Raw genomic sequence first — 14,856 nt, forward strand, 5'->3', positions numbered from 1 at the left:
CTTTGTAAAACAAGAGATGCAACTCTTGTTTCCATAGGTGTTAGACCTACTTAGCTCTAACTTGACTTGCATCGCTGTGTTTAGAATTATCTCCTCAGAATTTAAACACCATACTAATCTTCAAAGCTGGAAGTTTTAAGGTTTTCAGTATTTAGCCATGTATACCACAAGAGCAATCGTCTTAACTATCCCATGAACTCTGAACCATTTCAGTTAGGAACTCACACTTCCTAAAATCCTACAAAAAGAAAAGAAACAAAGCAGTGTCTTCTAATATTTTAAAATCTGGATTCTTCTAATCCCAGGAGAAAAAAGGATTTCAAGTGAAGAAATTGTACATTCAGTGAAGATCGAACACCCTAAAAGAAAGTCACTCGCTTGTACCTGCAAGAGAGAATTCCTCTATGCTTACTATGACAAACACAACAACTATGTCTTGAAAACAATACTGAATAGGAAAATGTATTTTAATGAAATACTGCAGCAATTATCTTTCATGGTAACTGTTATAAATTATTTCCACTGTTTAAAGCAAGTATTTGAACATCAACTTTCACTTTAAAAACCCCATTCCCATCTCAGTTTCAAAGGATTAAGATCTAATTTTAATAAGTATGGATAACAAAGCTGCACCACAAACAGAATGGTGCAAATATCATTTAGCCCCAGCAATCAGATATTACACTAGTTTTACATAAAGTTTATTTTTTATTTTTTTTTTAAATGATGTAGCACATACTTTTTTATGCCATTTTTATTACATTTCTTCCACTCCTTTGTGGGAAACAGCACTATAGCTTTAGTATGCTTTCCCTTATCCAGCCTCCCTTATCCAGCTGACTACATGAGCTTAAGTGGTAAAAGAAGCATGCAGTAATCCAGACCTTGGACCAAACAGAGCATTATTCAACTTGCAGGGAAGTACTGCTAGCTGGAGATCATTTTGAATCCAAGCTGTTGAGTAGAAGACACACTGACAGTAAGAACAATTTCCCCTAGCACCATTCTAGCAGCACTACCACACAACAGCCAGCTTCTCAGATCTGATGCTAAGAGACTAGTGCATGCCCTTCTCTCATTTAGAATTGATCAGTGCAGTGCTTTGTGCATTACTGCATCTAAATATATGCACACAAACCTTTAGCTGTGAGCAATTTGGCAGCTACTGTTTCCATCCTTACTTAACAATTTAGAGGTTTTCTTCAGTCTGATTTAAAAAAAAAATAAAAATAAAAATAAAATAGATAAACCTAACATTCGTATTTTGGAACTGTTATCAGTAATGAGGTGCACTGCCCAAATTTCTACTATACTACATATTTGATCATATCCAAAAGAAAATCAAAAGCAGTATTTTTAACCTTAAAGAAGACAATCCATTGTGAGCATAATTCACCATAGACCCATACTTTTCAATTCAATTTTCAGTTTAGAATACAAAAATATTGACATTCTGGAAATCATTTAAAGCAAAATGTAACAGTTCCAGCTCTACTACAGACCAAGTGTTTCCAAAATAGCATTTCAGAGAACACTTCTAAAACAAAGCATTTCTAACTCTAGAAACTATGATGAATTTTCTTTGAATGTACATGTTTTTATACTAAAGGACAGGGTATTATGTTCTAGTAGAAGAAAAATGTTATGGCTGAATAAACGCCTCAAGAAAGTTATGCAAACATTGAGAGAACACCACACCAGGCAGCCACTGCTAACACAAGCCTACTAGTCCTCATAGGATGTGGGTTTTTCCTACCAAGGCTTTAACTAGGCACATGCTGCAGACAACAAAGAAGTCTTTGGCTGTTCACTTAAGCTCAGAACACATCTCTAAAACCAAAGCCGAGGCAGCTTGAGCTTTCAAGTGCAGACCCATGGTTTTCTTGTTTGATTTGGCATTATTAATAACGAGAATCCAGCTGTTTCTGATATTTGTTCTGTAATACTTTTTTCTTAGTTTCACAAAGAAGTCTAAAAATGCTCTAAAATGCACACAAAAAGAAGGACAGACACAGTGGCCATCATACTGAGAAGAAAAGTGCCAGCCGTGAAGCATTATGCACTTAGCTTATTTTTAGTGATCTTCCAGATGAGTTAATAATACATATTCCTTTCATTAAGCAGAAAGAAAGTCTAGAAAAATACTTTTCCATATTCATTGGTTTTCTTTTCCTTAATAAATGCCTGGTCTCAGCTAGAAACTGCCTGCTCTCATGGAACATTATCTAACTACACCACAAGCTCTGCTGAAGTCAAAAGAAAGGAAGTGTTGATGTGGGCAATTACACAGCAATGGAAAAGCAACAGGATGTTACTTTGGCCACCTGCTGAATAATACAAATAGTCTCCAATTTCTTTAATTGGAGATGCATCAGAATACCACTTTTAGGCAAAAAAAGAGCACTTTAACAATATAAAAGCCTTCACTAGTAGTGTCAAAGGAATCTACGGTATTTTTCCCTGGCGTGATATACTTGTATTTAGAATTATAGAAATGGGTCAACAAAACATGCTGAGCTGTTCCTCCTTTTAACTGTGTAGAAAGCAATAAAGGGTTCAAATAAGACTGGAGTCCAAGGGTAAACATTTCCAACAAATGTTGTGCATATGTCATATTTCAAACAGGATACAAAAAACAACATACAACTCTTTCAATTAGACATCCATGTCCTACCTGAAGGTCTTTCACATTTGGGAACGGAATACCTATGGTTATAACTGCTCGAGCATTCTCATCACAGAAATCCAAGCCTTCACTAACTTTTCCTCTGCACACAGCTATTAGGAGTGCTCCATCTTGAAGAAGCCAAAGAGGGACATGTATCATTCCCAGGGGTAAAGTAAACATCAAAAGAAAGTTTCAGCAATATCTTTTAAAAGCTCAACATAATATAGCATAATACATTGTGCATCTGTCTGGAAAAGGTGAGGGGATTTAAATTTAGAAGCGTTTTTTGTTAGAAAGATGAGATCAACTGTATTTTCATTGATAAAATTGTGATCTTTAATACAAGTAGTAAAATAATTTCCATTATATAAGACAGTGGTACTTAATTATGCATGAACTATACGCACAGTGTTTCAAATTGAAACCTTTCAGTTCTGTATTCCAAAAACTATGTTACTGTTGACCTGCTATCATGCGTTATTCTTTACACTAACATTCAGGTATTTTGAAAAGAAATCCTACAGGAGCTGCAATGTATGGTAAAAGTGATTCTTTGAGAAGCCAGTGTGCACCCTGCTGGACACACAAACCCACATTCCTACACAGTTCACTGCCTCTTGGACACCACTGTCAGGATTGTGCATCATTCTGTGCGTCCCTTTCTCCGCAAGCAACAATGAAAACAGCTCTTAATCTTCCTCATTTATAACAATAGTTTCTTAAGATAAAGTTAACTTCAGTATTTAACCATATCTTATAATTGTTAAGAATAATTTATTTCTTTTTTAACTGGAAAGGACAGTGTAACTATTGTCTGCAGAAAGTACCTTTTTCTCCTTTAAATTTTATTGCATCGTAGTATATTTTCAGCAGTTCATCGAAGTCACTTTTTGCTCCTCCTTGAGGCTCTGCAATGACTGTTTTAACAAGCTCCAGGTTTCTCCACAAGCCAGTGTGCATCCAGCGATCTTTCAATTTGTCCAACAGCTGAAAAGAGAAAAATCCAGAAGAGCTGAAATAAATTGTCACTTCCTTAAACTGTTCCAATAAAGTACAGACACTTACCGTAGTGCAACTGCATTATTCAGTTTTTGCATTTATGAAAACAAGTTCCACAGTTATGCAATACTGGTAGTGAAGTTGGTATTTACCAACAGCCTCCTCTGCTTCAAGGCCCATCAGTTCTGTTACAGCTACCAGATTCTGAGCTGCACTGTTTTACTCCAAATCAGCACACAGTCAAATCTTGTAAGCTTGTTCTATATATACTGTGAGCATAATAAAAACATGTATTGCATTACATAAAGCTAAGTCTAGAAGTATCACAGAAACTGAATTCAGGTGGGCAGGGGTCAATTTTGCAATTACCTGCTGTCATGTCTCTTTCCCATCAGTTTCTAGATGGAATACTATGAAGTTAGGGAGCAAAAGTCATTCCTTCACCTAATATATTTGTTTGACAGTGCACAGCACTTCCCTCAGACCAAAGAAATGCAACCAATACATTTGAGCACGAGCTGAGCTGATCCGGTTCAGTGGACAGAAGGTAAATACTTGATCTCACTCATCATAGCATTCAGTGTGCCATCACTAACTGCTGGGCAGTAGAGCTGCTACACTCTACAGGTACAGAAGATTTTAGACTAACAAATTCCATAATATGGGTTACACTCCTAATTCGTACTTCCCTCAGCTCCACTCACTGAAGACTTGCTCACTATTTTGCTCCAGGCTGTATAAAGTGCTCCAACTGGATCCAGCACCAGTCCCAGCCCAGTGCTCAAGAGCCGCAGCATCCCTCGGTCCCTACCCCACTCGCCTCTTTGATGCCCACCAGAAAAAAAAACAACAAAGGATCCTGTATGCTTGCAAAATTCATTTCTTAATACAAGAAGAATATGCTAAGAACATATTTCACGTTCTTAACACTAGATCTGAATTCATTCTCTGCTATTAAGTACTTGAGTTGATCCCTTTTGAGGTACATCCAGATCAGAGGGGACAAATAGTACATTGCCTTCTGTACGATGACTAGCTTTGTTCAAGCTCCTATTCAGGAATACTGATTACACCCTGGTGTTGGGACACTGTTCTCAAACAAGCACAGAAAGACCAAATTTTGAACAGTACTAACACTTCCTATGTGTACCAATGTCACTGCAAAAGAAAGCATCTCTTCTAAAAGTGCCTGGCCCTGTGTTCATCCACTTCTCTGCCAGCTCGGTCATTTCCTGGCAGCATCCTATCTGTAATCTCTTTTTGTAGAAAGGGTTGTATTATGGGCAAGCAATGAAGTGCATCTGGCCATCCACAGCCTGCCACTAAGTCCTCAGTTCTTGGACATGATGTGAAGATAATTCTGGTAAAGAAGAGAACCGAACAAATGATGCACCTAAGGACATCCACTTAAGATGTATTAGAGCTGCCACTGACTGTAATATTATCAGCATTTCAGATTTCATTCTTCCTTCTGCAAAGCTAATATCTGCCCAGGCACCTACTCGATGGGCTGTGCTAAATCCACTTCTGCCTTCTCTCTGCCATGTCTGACAAAAGGAAGCTGGGGAGATACCACAGACAGGATGCACTGGCATATAACTGAACTTGAACTTTACATCCTTAAAGCTATTCATGTTCTGGGGATCATTTGCCCTAGCCTTCCCCTGCTCCTGTCATCTCAGCTACTGAAATCACTGGGTATTTTTCACAAACACAGCCGTATAAAGCATCCTTAGTAGAAAAATCATTTCCTAATTTAAATGAATCAAAGCCTCAGAAAGGACAAGATTCCTTATCAGAAGTACTTAACACCCCTCAGCTCCACCGGATTTCTCCCATACTTGAAAGCAGCATAACTTCCATGCATCACCAAAAAGATGGCACTAGAAAACCTCCCTCCAAATTCTTAAGAAAATCTCTTTCCTCCTTTGTGTTGGCCCCTCCAGGCACACATCTATTAGACCATATGAGGTTCAAGTTTTAATCAACAGCATCATCATCTACAGTTTTTGATGGAAGTTATTACCTCTTCTATTTAATGGCACTTCCAGGATATGAAAACTTTCCTGTGTGCAGAAAACTATGCACAAGCATATACAATACCTGGGCTATTGCCACAGGCACTAAAACAACCAGAATTATGGACATGACTGCGTACAAATAAATAAAATATGAAACACATACATGGCTCGTAAGAGCTATGAATCAAAGGCAAGGTTCTCATAAAAAATTATTTCACTTCAGATTGGAAAAGTGTAAATGGGAGCAAGATATAATGCCAGGAATCACAAGGAGCAACCATTAATGCCCACAGTCAGTCACTTTTTCAACCCAAGGGAATAATAGCTTCTGCAGTGGAAGGCAATCTGCGTATATTTTATTAAATCCCCTAAAAATGGATTCTCAAATGGTTTATTAACAAACGCTCTTCCTCCAGAAGAGCAGAAAATCTTGTTAGAAAGAATCTGTCATCTTCCCATGCACTGAAGAATGTTTACTTTGATAGCTTTTTCCTTGTTTTCCTTCCTGCAACTTGAAGACACCTGTAAGCTATGACCCACAGAACTTCTGAGCTCAGTATTTAGATTTACCATTCACCATTGTCAGCGTTCTCTTTTCGAGGCAGCTTTTGAAGCACTCTTGAAGTTTAGGAATGGAGGAAAAGGTTTTCTTAACATCTCTTGCCATTATGTTGTGCTCCTATGCTAAATCCTCTCATCCTGTGTCCATGAAGGAAAAGCTTTGCCCCTTTCCATTTACTGTTTTGTTTTATTCGATGCCAAAAATTGCATTAGGGGTTTCCCATGTCATGATGCGAGACCAAAGATTTGTTTAATGTGTTTTACCCTGAGGCAAGTTCACTGTAATTTCCAGCATCTTAAAGAAGCCAAGAAGCTAACTTGCAGCACTCACACTGCTGCACTGTAATTTAGGAATGCACTTTGTTTTTGCAGCATTCAGTAGCACTTGATGGTGATTGTTGAAGCAGCAAATACCTGTGGTGAGGAAGGGTCTCCTGGCACACACAGCAACACAAGGAGTTACATACCCTGATCTACACCTCCGTAACTCATCCTGCTACAAGCACCTGTTACTACATTTCTTTATATAGATTATTCCTGCAATAATTTGGCTTTGGTTCAGATCATGGATGGATTGTACCTCGGTAATAGCTTAAAAAGGGAACACAGAAATAATCTGGCCATCAAAAGTGCTTGGGAAAGCTTTGAACACTTAAAAATAAAAGAGGATGATCAAAGACAATACAGAAAAGGATATGGAAGCCATTGTGACCCAAGTAGCAGCTGATATAATAAACTTAGGTTTTATTAGCTAGTTTAACAACTATTAACTAATTTAATAACTGTTGGTTACAGCTGCAGTGCATATTCTTGTGCATCTTTAAACGTGCTATCTTGTTACCCATACATTTGTGTAACAACTGAACAAAAGGTATTCCAAGGGACATAATTTCCACAAATCTCTTGTAACCCTCCTCAATCTGGCATTAAATACCAAAAAAGCACTTCTCCCAAACTTCAGCATTTTTCATCTCATTTGCATGAGATTCATTTTCATGATAAAATGTTTGCTTTCAACTGTTAAGATACTGCACGTTTTCTTCGTTATCTGGATACAGAGGGTAGCTGAGGAGAAAAAGGAAGCAGACATTAGGTTTTTCTTAATAAAAATCACAGTATTGGCACCACCGTTAGTGCAAAAAGTCAGAGATTCTCAAGAGACTAACATTGATCTAAAAGCCTTTTCCCATGCAGAACTCTTCATGTGTTTGCTACTAGAATTTTCTTTTTGAATAAGCACTGCTTCAAATCAAAGTGTGCCTCCAGTGGGCTGGAAACGTGTTTGAAGGGTCAAATAGAAGTTCTACACACAGTCAGCACAAAACTTCAGAAAGGGAAAGCAGGCATCTCCAGCTAGCCCTGAAGCTGAGCAACAGAAGTCCATCACTTGCTTCCCTCTGGTCGAACCAAGAGGGCTCAGGACTGGGAGAATGGGAGATTGCTTGCAGAAAACAGGGTTAGCATTCAATCCACAAACATGTGCAAGTGACACACAAAGATGTGGAGCTGCTATAATGAGGAAAATTTGCATCATCTTTTGAGCATTACTTCAGTAAGGCACTTGTTACTCTGCAGTACCAAAAATTAAGAAATTGCATGAAAATGAAACACAGTTTTCTCATCTTACTACAAAATGCTTCCCACTATTTGGGTTGTCTGCAGGCAAACAACACAGGCTGCTTTATACATCACCAGATAACTCACACTGCATTTGTATCAGCTGCATCCTCTTCCTGCCAGTGGCAAAAAATTTATATATATATTATATTTATATATATATAAATACATATAAAATCCATAGACTGACAGATCCTTCTGCAAATTTAAGCTATTACGAGAAAGATCATCATATTTTCCACAAAAGTAATCCTCTGAAGATCCCAAGGCACAGATGTTTTTATAATGTATCTAATTCCATAGGCACTGCATTACCTTTAATAAGCTCTCAGGACGAGGCACAGCTTGCTGAATCAACTGCTTAACTACAGCTCTAACTTTTTCTTCAAACCACTCTCCTCCTGCTCTGAAAGCTCTCTATTCAGCATGATGGCTAATTACCTGGTCAAATGTTCTTCTACTATTTTGAAAGAATAAAGCCATTTCCATATTAGTGATAATCCCAAAATAAGGGCAGTAAATGAATGCATTTAATACGTTGCTTAAACACGAGTGGCCTCAAATTCACGTCATTTCAAAGGAGACTTGGAGACCATCCTTCGCCAGACTCCCCCCTTTTCCAACATCACTTGCATTCTGGTATTACAGGCTTCTACTAAAAATACTTCTTTAAGAACTCAAGACGTTCTGGAAATGTACAGAGTTGGCAGAATGTATTCAAAAGTTCTCTGAATGTCAAAGAACCTCCAGGACCTATTAGAAGCCTTCAGTTTGGGGAAAATGATTGCTTACCAAGTCACTGTGGTGGCACAGGAACAGTAGTTTCATTCTATTTCTATGTTTAAAAGAAAAAAGCCATTTGAGGTTAAAAGTGAATACAAAGGAAACAGAGTAATGAAATGGGAATAGAGGACTGAAGGGACAAGAGACAGCCAACTGCCTGGAAGGGTTTGGGTGAAACGAATGAGCTGAGATTCCTTCCAGAAACAAGGAAGAAAACATTTGGATGAACTGATCGAGAAACTCCAATCAGCATTATTCCAAACAAATCCAGAAATAGTACTCCAAAACTACTCATAGAGAGTGCTCTGAAAAGCGGAACATCCTTTAAATAAAAAAGAGGAAAAAAAGTCATGTATGAAGAGAATACAATCAAACCCGATGTTTAGGAGTATCATCAAAAATATTAAAAGTTTACAAAAGGGTGTGAAGAGCGTGCACCTCTCAGCCACAAGTCATCTCCTTTGTTGTCAGAGCTAATCCATACTTCATCTTTTTACCTTTTTCTTCTCAGACTCTGATTTTTCAACTCTGATTTTACTCTTAATCACATCCATCACCACAACTGAGAAAACTCAACTCCGCATGACACCCAGTCACTTGCACTGCACGAGGCTGAGGCTACACCAGCCAAGAATAACGCAGCCCATTGAATTATTCAAGCAGTTGTTCGCACTCAATTAGATTTTCATGAAAGGTTAAGCAAGAGACTGATTCATGGAAATCTCTTCATGTTTATGGAACGTAGCTAACACAATGCAAAGAGGTCTTTAAAATTCATTCTTTTGAATGACTAAGCTGATACTAAATAATAACTTATCTATTCACACGCAAAAAAAACCCAACCTAGAAGTATTTTAAGCTTCAAATTGAAGGAAAGCAATAAAATACCTGTGCCCCAAATATTTCAGTTGTCAAGAAAATTTGGTTTCAGAATAGAACATCAATTCGCCACTGTTAACAGGTAACTGAAGAGAAATACCAAATGCACACATAAATGCATATGAAGAGGTACTGCTTTCTTTACGTGCCAAAAGTAAATTTATTTAATATAGAATTTTAATGGAAACAGGCCACACAAAGATGCTATTCTTACTCAAGAGAGGCTGTGCCTCCCTTCTAAAGCACATTTCCCCAGCTATTTATTATCATTGTGGGGCTACAAGCAGCAATGAAGTGAAGTGTTGCTTTTAATCAGCCTTCCTTTACAGAATACTAATTCCAGATCAATTTCTATCTCAAAGTGTCATAGAATCTCTGTAATGAAACACTCCATAACTGTAAAACTGAAAATACGAACAAATATTATCAAGCGTTTTTCTCTGGCCAGGAAAAAGCATTGTACTTTAAACCCAAAAATTACACCAGGAAACACAATATGTTTCGAAACTTGAACTTCTTTGTTCTAAGGAACACGAAGCCTAGGCAATACAGAGAGGAACTCTAATGTGGAAAGAGCTTAGAAAAGTCCTGAAATCAAAAGGATTGCAAAGGAACAAGATCTGAATGTATACTCAGACGAGTACAACTTCTGAAGGAAAACGTGTTACACACTTTAAGTGCTTCTCCTTTTCAGCTGATAAAGATTTTCTAACGTGAATTTTACCAGCAACCCTTCCCTCTCATTACAGCAAAACGTAAATCAAGTGCATAAAACAGGAGCGCATCTATTTAAATAAAGCAAAAGGAGTTAGAAGGAAAGTCACTTCACAAATTCAAGCCTTGCACCAACAGCCTTGATTCCAAAACTCAAACTGCTGAAGTTGATCAATACTAAGTAGGTTAATCTCTTCTCCATGAAAAGTCCATTACAGCAGAAAGACCCCAGCAGGATGGAGGCAGAACACAGGAAGCTGAAGAGAGACTTCGACCCAAATCTCACACTTAACTCTGACATTTTGCATTCCTTCCCTGAGTTATGATGAAAGATCACGCAGGCTGTTTTCTAATCAGCTGCTCTGCCTTACGCATCTCCCGGGAGAAAACTGTCCGCAACAGCAAATCTGTATTGCTACCGTGTGATCCACTGTAAGAAATTTTTCAGCTAAGTCTGATACGCTATCTTTACAACAGAAAATCAGCTTGAGGAGTAAAACCTCATAGGTGTCTATGATTTCCAAGAACTGGTGCAGAAAATGTGTCGTCTTAAGTTTAGAAGTACCATGCTTACTGCCCCGAGCACAATTTTATACAATCATCAGAGGAAAAAGCAAACATTCAGGACCAAGTCTCATGTGCTGAGAGAGGAAACATGGGGTAAAAGCTGTGCTGGGCCAGGCAGGCTGGCAGGCATGGGGAGGGAGAGGGAAGAAAAAAAGATAAAACAGATAAAAGCTGCTGTGCAACTCAACTACATAATTAAACTAAACCCTGAACATGGTGAAAAACTCTGTATTAAGAACAAGATTCTGATCACCATGTGCTCACTCCAGCACAATAAAAGGTGAATAATTCATAATCATATTTGAAGGAAAAGTATGCATCACTCAACCTGGGGGAAACACAGGGGATTTCACTGGTATGATTTTTCTTCAGGGACAGTGACAAAGTGCCGCTCACCAGCAGGAAACTGAAGCACTGAACTGTGTTCCATGTGCCATAAATCAACACTGCAGCCTACAGGATGTCTCTCTGGTACCAACATACCATCAATTTTTCAATAACCTCCTTAAATAATGGAATATGTGAACGGCGACAACAGTAATGAAAAATGAAATGTTTTGCACGCCAAAGATTCTAGAATAACATGGTTAATATGCTACTTCTACAGTTAAAGGAGGTGTTGGTTTTTTTTTTTCCTAAATAGATAAAATCTTTTTCAAAACACAACAACTTGTTTTACCACAAAACAATTTGGAGGCTTTGAGCTCTGTCACAGCTGTTTCTAACCAACCTGGTTCAAAACGGTTTTGTTTCCTGCGGTTTTAAAATTAACCAAGACAACAGCTTTCTGTGTTACAAGAATTGCTCGTACATCCACCCTAGGCTATCGCTACACTTCCCAACAAAAAAACAATCCTTCATGCACAGAAAACTCTCCAGGAAAATCTGCATATTAAGGAAGCATTTAGGATCCTGGTTCTGAATCAAAATATGAACGGCTCATTAATGAGGTCAGCATCTTGTATTGCTCTTCTCTCCTTCTGCAGCCCCAAATCATGCTCAGTCATCCCTGACCTCTTTTCCCCATCCCGAGGAGGAGGAAGGGATGAGTGTGGCTCGGCAGCAGCGAGGCGTGGGGCCACGAGGGAGAACCAACCTGAAAAGAGAGTTAGGTCATTTTTCCCTCATTAGGCAGCAAATCATGGCATGCAAAAGGACTCGGATAATTTCTCAGCAACAACCATGCAACGTATGCACAGAGCTCAGCTCTGAATCGGTGATTATGGAAAAAAAATTAAGGAATGATTTTAAACAGGGAACCACATCAGCTCTGATTGTCAGAGACATCTGAAACCTCTCCTTTGGGAGTGGACCACATCCTGACAGATCTGTGCAATCCCAGCTCTAAGTGAAAGAACGGAGCAAATGTTAGAACACAAAGATGCAGAGTGACAGAACTTTCTGTAGTCATGGCAATAAAGAATTACTTTCAGAAGCTATGCAATGACTTTAACAAAAGTTTTAATCAATATACCGCAGCTAACTAAGTAGATAATGTTTTGATAACAAATGAGAGATAAGATAGGGTTCCTTAGACAGAAGAAAGAGGTTTCTCACCAATGTTTTTCCCCAGTTGGAAACTAGATCTTGGTTTTCTAAGATACGATTTCGTAAGCGGTTGCAGGTCGCAATGGTACAGAACAACATTAATGGCAATGTAACCTGTGCAAGGTGCAGCCTCTCAAAAAAATGTTTTTTTATGTATTTTGCTCCTTATTAATAAATACTTCTCTCCAGCCCACTTTCTCAAGGAAAAAATAATTCTGAGTGTGATTGTTGTTTATTGTTTGGACTTCATCATCCACAAACTGGGTGCAGTCACTCCTTGACTGCCTAAAATCATTTCCAATTACTGCTTAACAAGTAGGAAAAAGCCTTATTAAAATAGAAATGAAAGTACATGTTAACTAGATACAACAGTTCAGCTTGCAGCACTTTGACAAGTCAGAGCTCAAAAGTGAGAAACAGTAATAGATTTTTAGTTTGTTTTCCTGATGCTGTATGCTAAGGGTATTTAAACTAACAGTGCAATAAAATATTAAACTGCACTGCTCTCGGGGTGTGAAATTCACAAGGAAAGCACTCATCTACCAACACAGCATATAATTTTTTAATGCATTATTCCCAATAATCTGCCGCAGGCTGTCACTGCAGATCCTATTCTCTATCAGATGCAATCAGTAAGTCTATCTGCACTGCGTAAAAAGCAACTGCCAGAGGGCACTTCTTAATTTCAAGTCTCTTGCAGTACTGATTTCCACAGCCCAGAAATTACCTCCCAAGCTTGCATTCGTATTCTGCCTACATCTATTTGATTTTTATCGTGGTACTACTCTGGGGAGGAGATACTACAGTAATGCTCAGTGAAGAACTGAGGGCATCTCATCCTCGCTTCGCACAGAAAGCAGCAGTTGTTCGAACAGCTTTGTAACCAAAATGGCTCCTGTTGCCATTTTCCAACAGGATTACGTGAAAACTTTGTTAGCCAGTTCAATTTCCCTGCTCCTCAGGCAAAATTATTTGGCTTACAGATTGAAAATGCTATGGAGTTTCAGACTCAGAAAATAATGAGTCACTCAGATTCTGGAAACCAAGAGGAACTGGAGACCCATTTATCCTACAGCTCAAACTTCACTGCTCCATTAATCTAGTCCTGGAATTCTCACTTCTTCATGTAAGCGAAGTCAAAACATCTCATTTCTTTCATATCACTTCACCCAAATTCCCACTCACCCAGAATATCCACCTGAGTAACTCTCCACTTAAGACACAGTCTGAGATTACAGCGCTACAGTTTCTAACAACTTGATTACAGACCATACTTCATAAAATTATCACACCTTCCAAAGCAGCACCTTCACAGATACTCATATTAAGGTCAACCTTTGAAAAAGGCATGTTAAAAAAAAAAGCACAGGACATTGTTCCATCTCCAAGGCTGAGCTCTAGCTGTAAAAGGAGTGACCACGCTCACAGCCATGGGTACATACACTACATGAGCTCTTCCCTTGAGTCATCTCTGACACTTTTCTGACCTCTTGATGAGCCAACTCAGTTCACAAGGCCAGAAGAAAACTAACCAGAAAAGAGGAAAAAAAATAAAAAGAAAGAAATCCCTTTCCATTGCTTACACGAAATTTAGAGCAGCAGGAAAACACTCACAAGGAGAAAGAAGGTCCTTGGTCAGCAGTAAGCTGTTGGATCATCTCATGCATGGATTATTTCTAATTCCCCAGAAATCAGGAAAATTACTGCCATAACCACAGCATTCTTAGGAGCCGATCATACTACTTAGAAAAGAAATCTTTTGCAGCTATTCAGATTGTCAGCTGTAAGCCTGAGAAAGTATAAAAATTATCTTTGACACATCTTTTCTTAGCCTGCTTTGCAAGTACTGCAAGTGGATGGTCAAAAGCAATCAGTAACCAAGCAGTGGATTCAAAAAACTCAGAAAGTTAAAAAATTCTAACTGAAAACACTGTAATAAATCTTTACAATAAAACAAGCATCAGCTTTGAAAGCTTAGGAGTTATTTTACAGTGCTTCAATTATTCATTTTGAGTGTAATTCAGCACGACTCTGGTTTTCTTATTTTAGGGCAATATTTCTGCTGTAGCCTCCAGGATTATCTAAGAAATGATCCTGCCAAGGTGTGATCCACCTGTGCTCCGTCCTCAGGTTCAGTTTGGCAAAGCAACTTGACTGCACTGACGACATGAAGCAGGGAGGCCTGCACCAGAACTTGAGGGCAAAGATTATACACCTGTTTACAGAAGAATCTTTACTTATCTTCTCGTATAAACTTCAATATTCCTTCTGCTGCAGTTCTTTCCTAGTTGAGGCAACACCACCTCAGCAGTCTTCAGTGAAGAGTTCTGCAATGCAATGGCTGAACACTTCCATCACATGCAGGGCCTTTCACATACTTCTGTGCTCGAGTCAGTGCGATAAACTGAAACTGTAGACTTCAGAAATTGCATTAAGATTTAAGGAGCCATTGTAGCTCTCAGAAGACACCTCAGATAATGCACACCAAGCCTGAAAATT

At 38.6% G+C, this 14,856-nt stretch overlaps 1 protein-coding gene across 8 annotated transcripts in view; it reads right to left on the bottom strand.

The window, feature by feature from the left end:
- BRIP1 (BRCA1 interacting helicase 1) overlaps positions 1-14,856 on the bottom strand; it is a 104,091-nt gene that overhangs the window by 67,918 nt on the left and 21,317 nt on the right. For all 8 annotated transcript variants that reach the window (XR_008208069.1, XR_008208067.1, XR_008208065.1 and 5 more), the window contains exons 15-16: positions 3,496-3,655; positions 2,675-2,796 (exon numbers count right to left, since the gene is read on the bottom strand). Coding sequence is in view for 2 of the 8 variants with exons in the window: in XM_052688664.1 (XP_052544624.1) it covers positions 2,675-2,796; positions 3,496-3,655 (282 nt within the window). In the remaining 6 variants the exon portion in view is untranslated. The remainder of the gene's footprint in view (positions 1-2,674; positions 2,797-3,495; positions 3,656-14,856) is intronic.

The sequence above is a fragment of the Tympanuchus pallidicinctus genome, unplaced genomic scaffold, assembly GCF_026119805.1.
Source record: "Tympanuchus pallidicinctus isolate F22 unplaced genomic scaffold, pur_lepc_1.0 scaffold24, whole genome shotgun sequence".
In the NCBI taxonomy this organism is placed as follows: domain Eukaryota; kingdom Metazoa; phylum Chordata; class Aves; order Galliformes; family Phasianidae; genus Tympanuchus; species Tympanuchus pallidicinctus.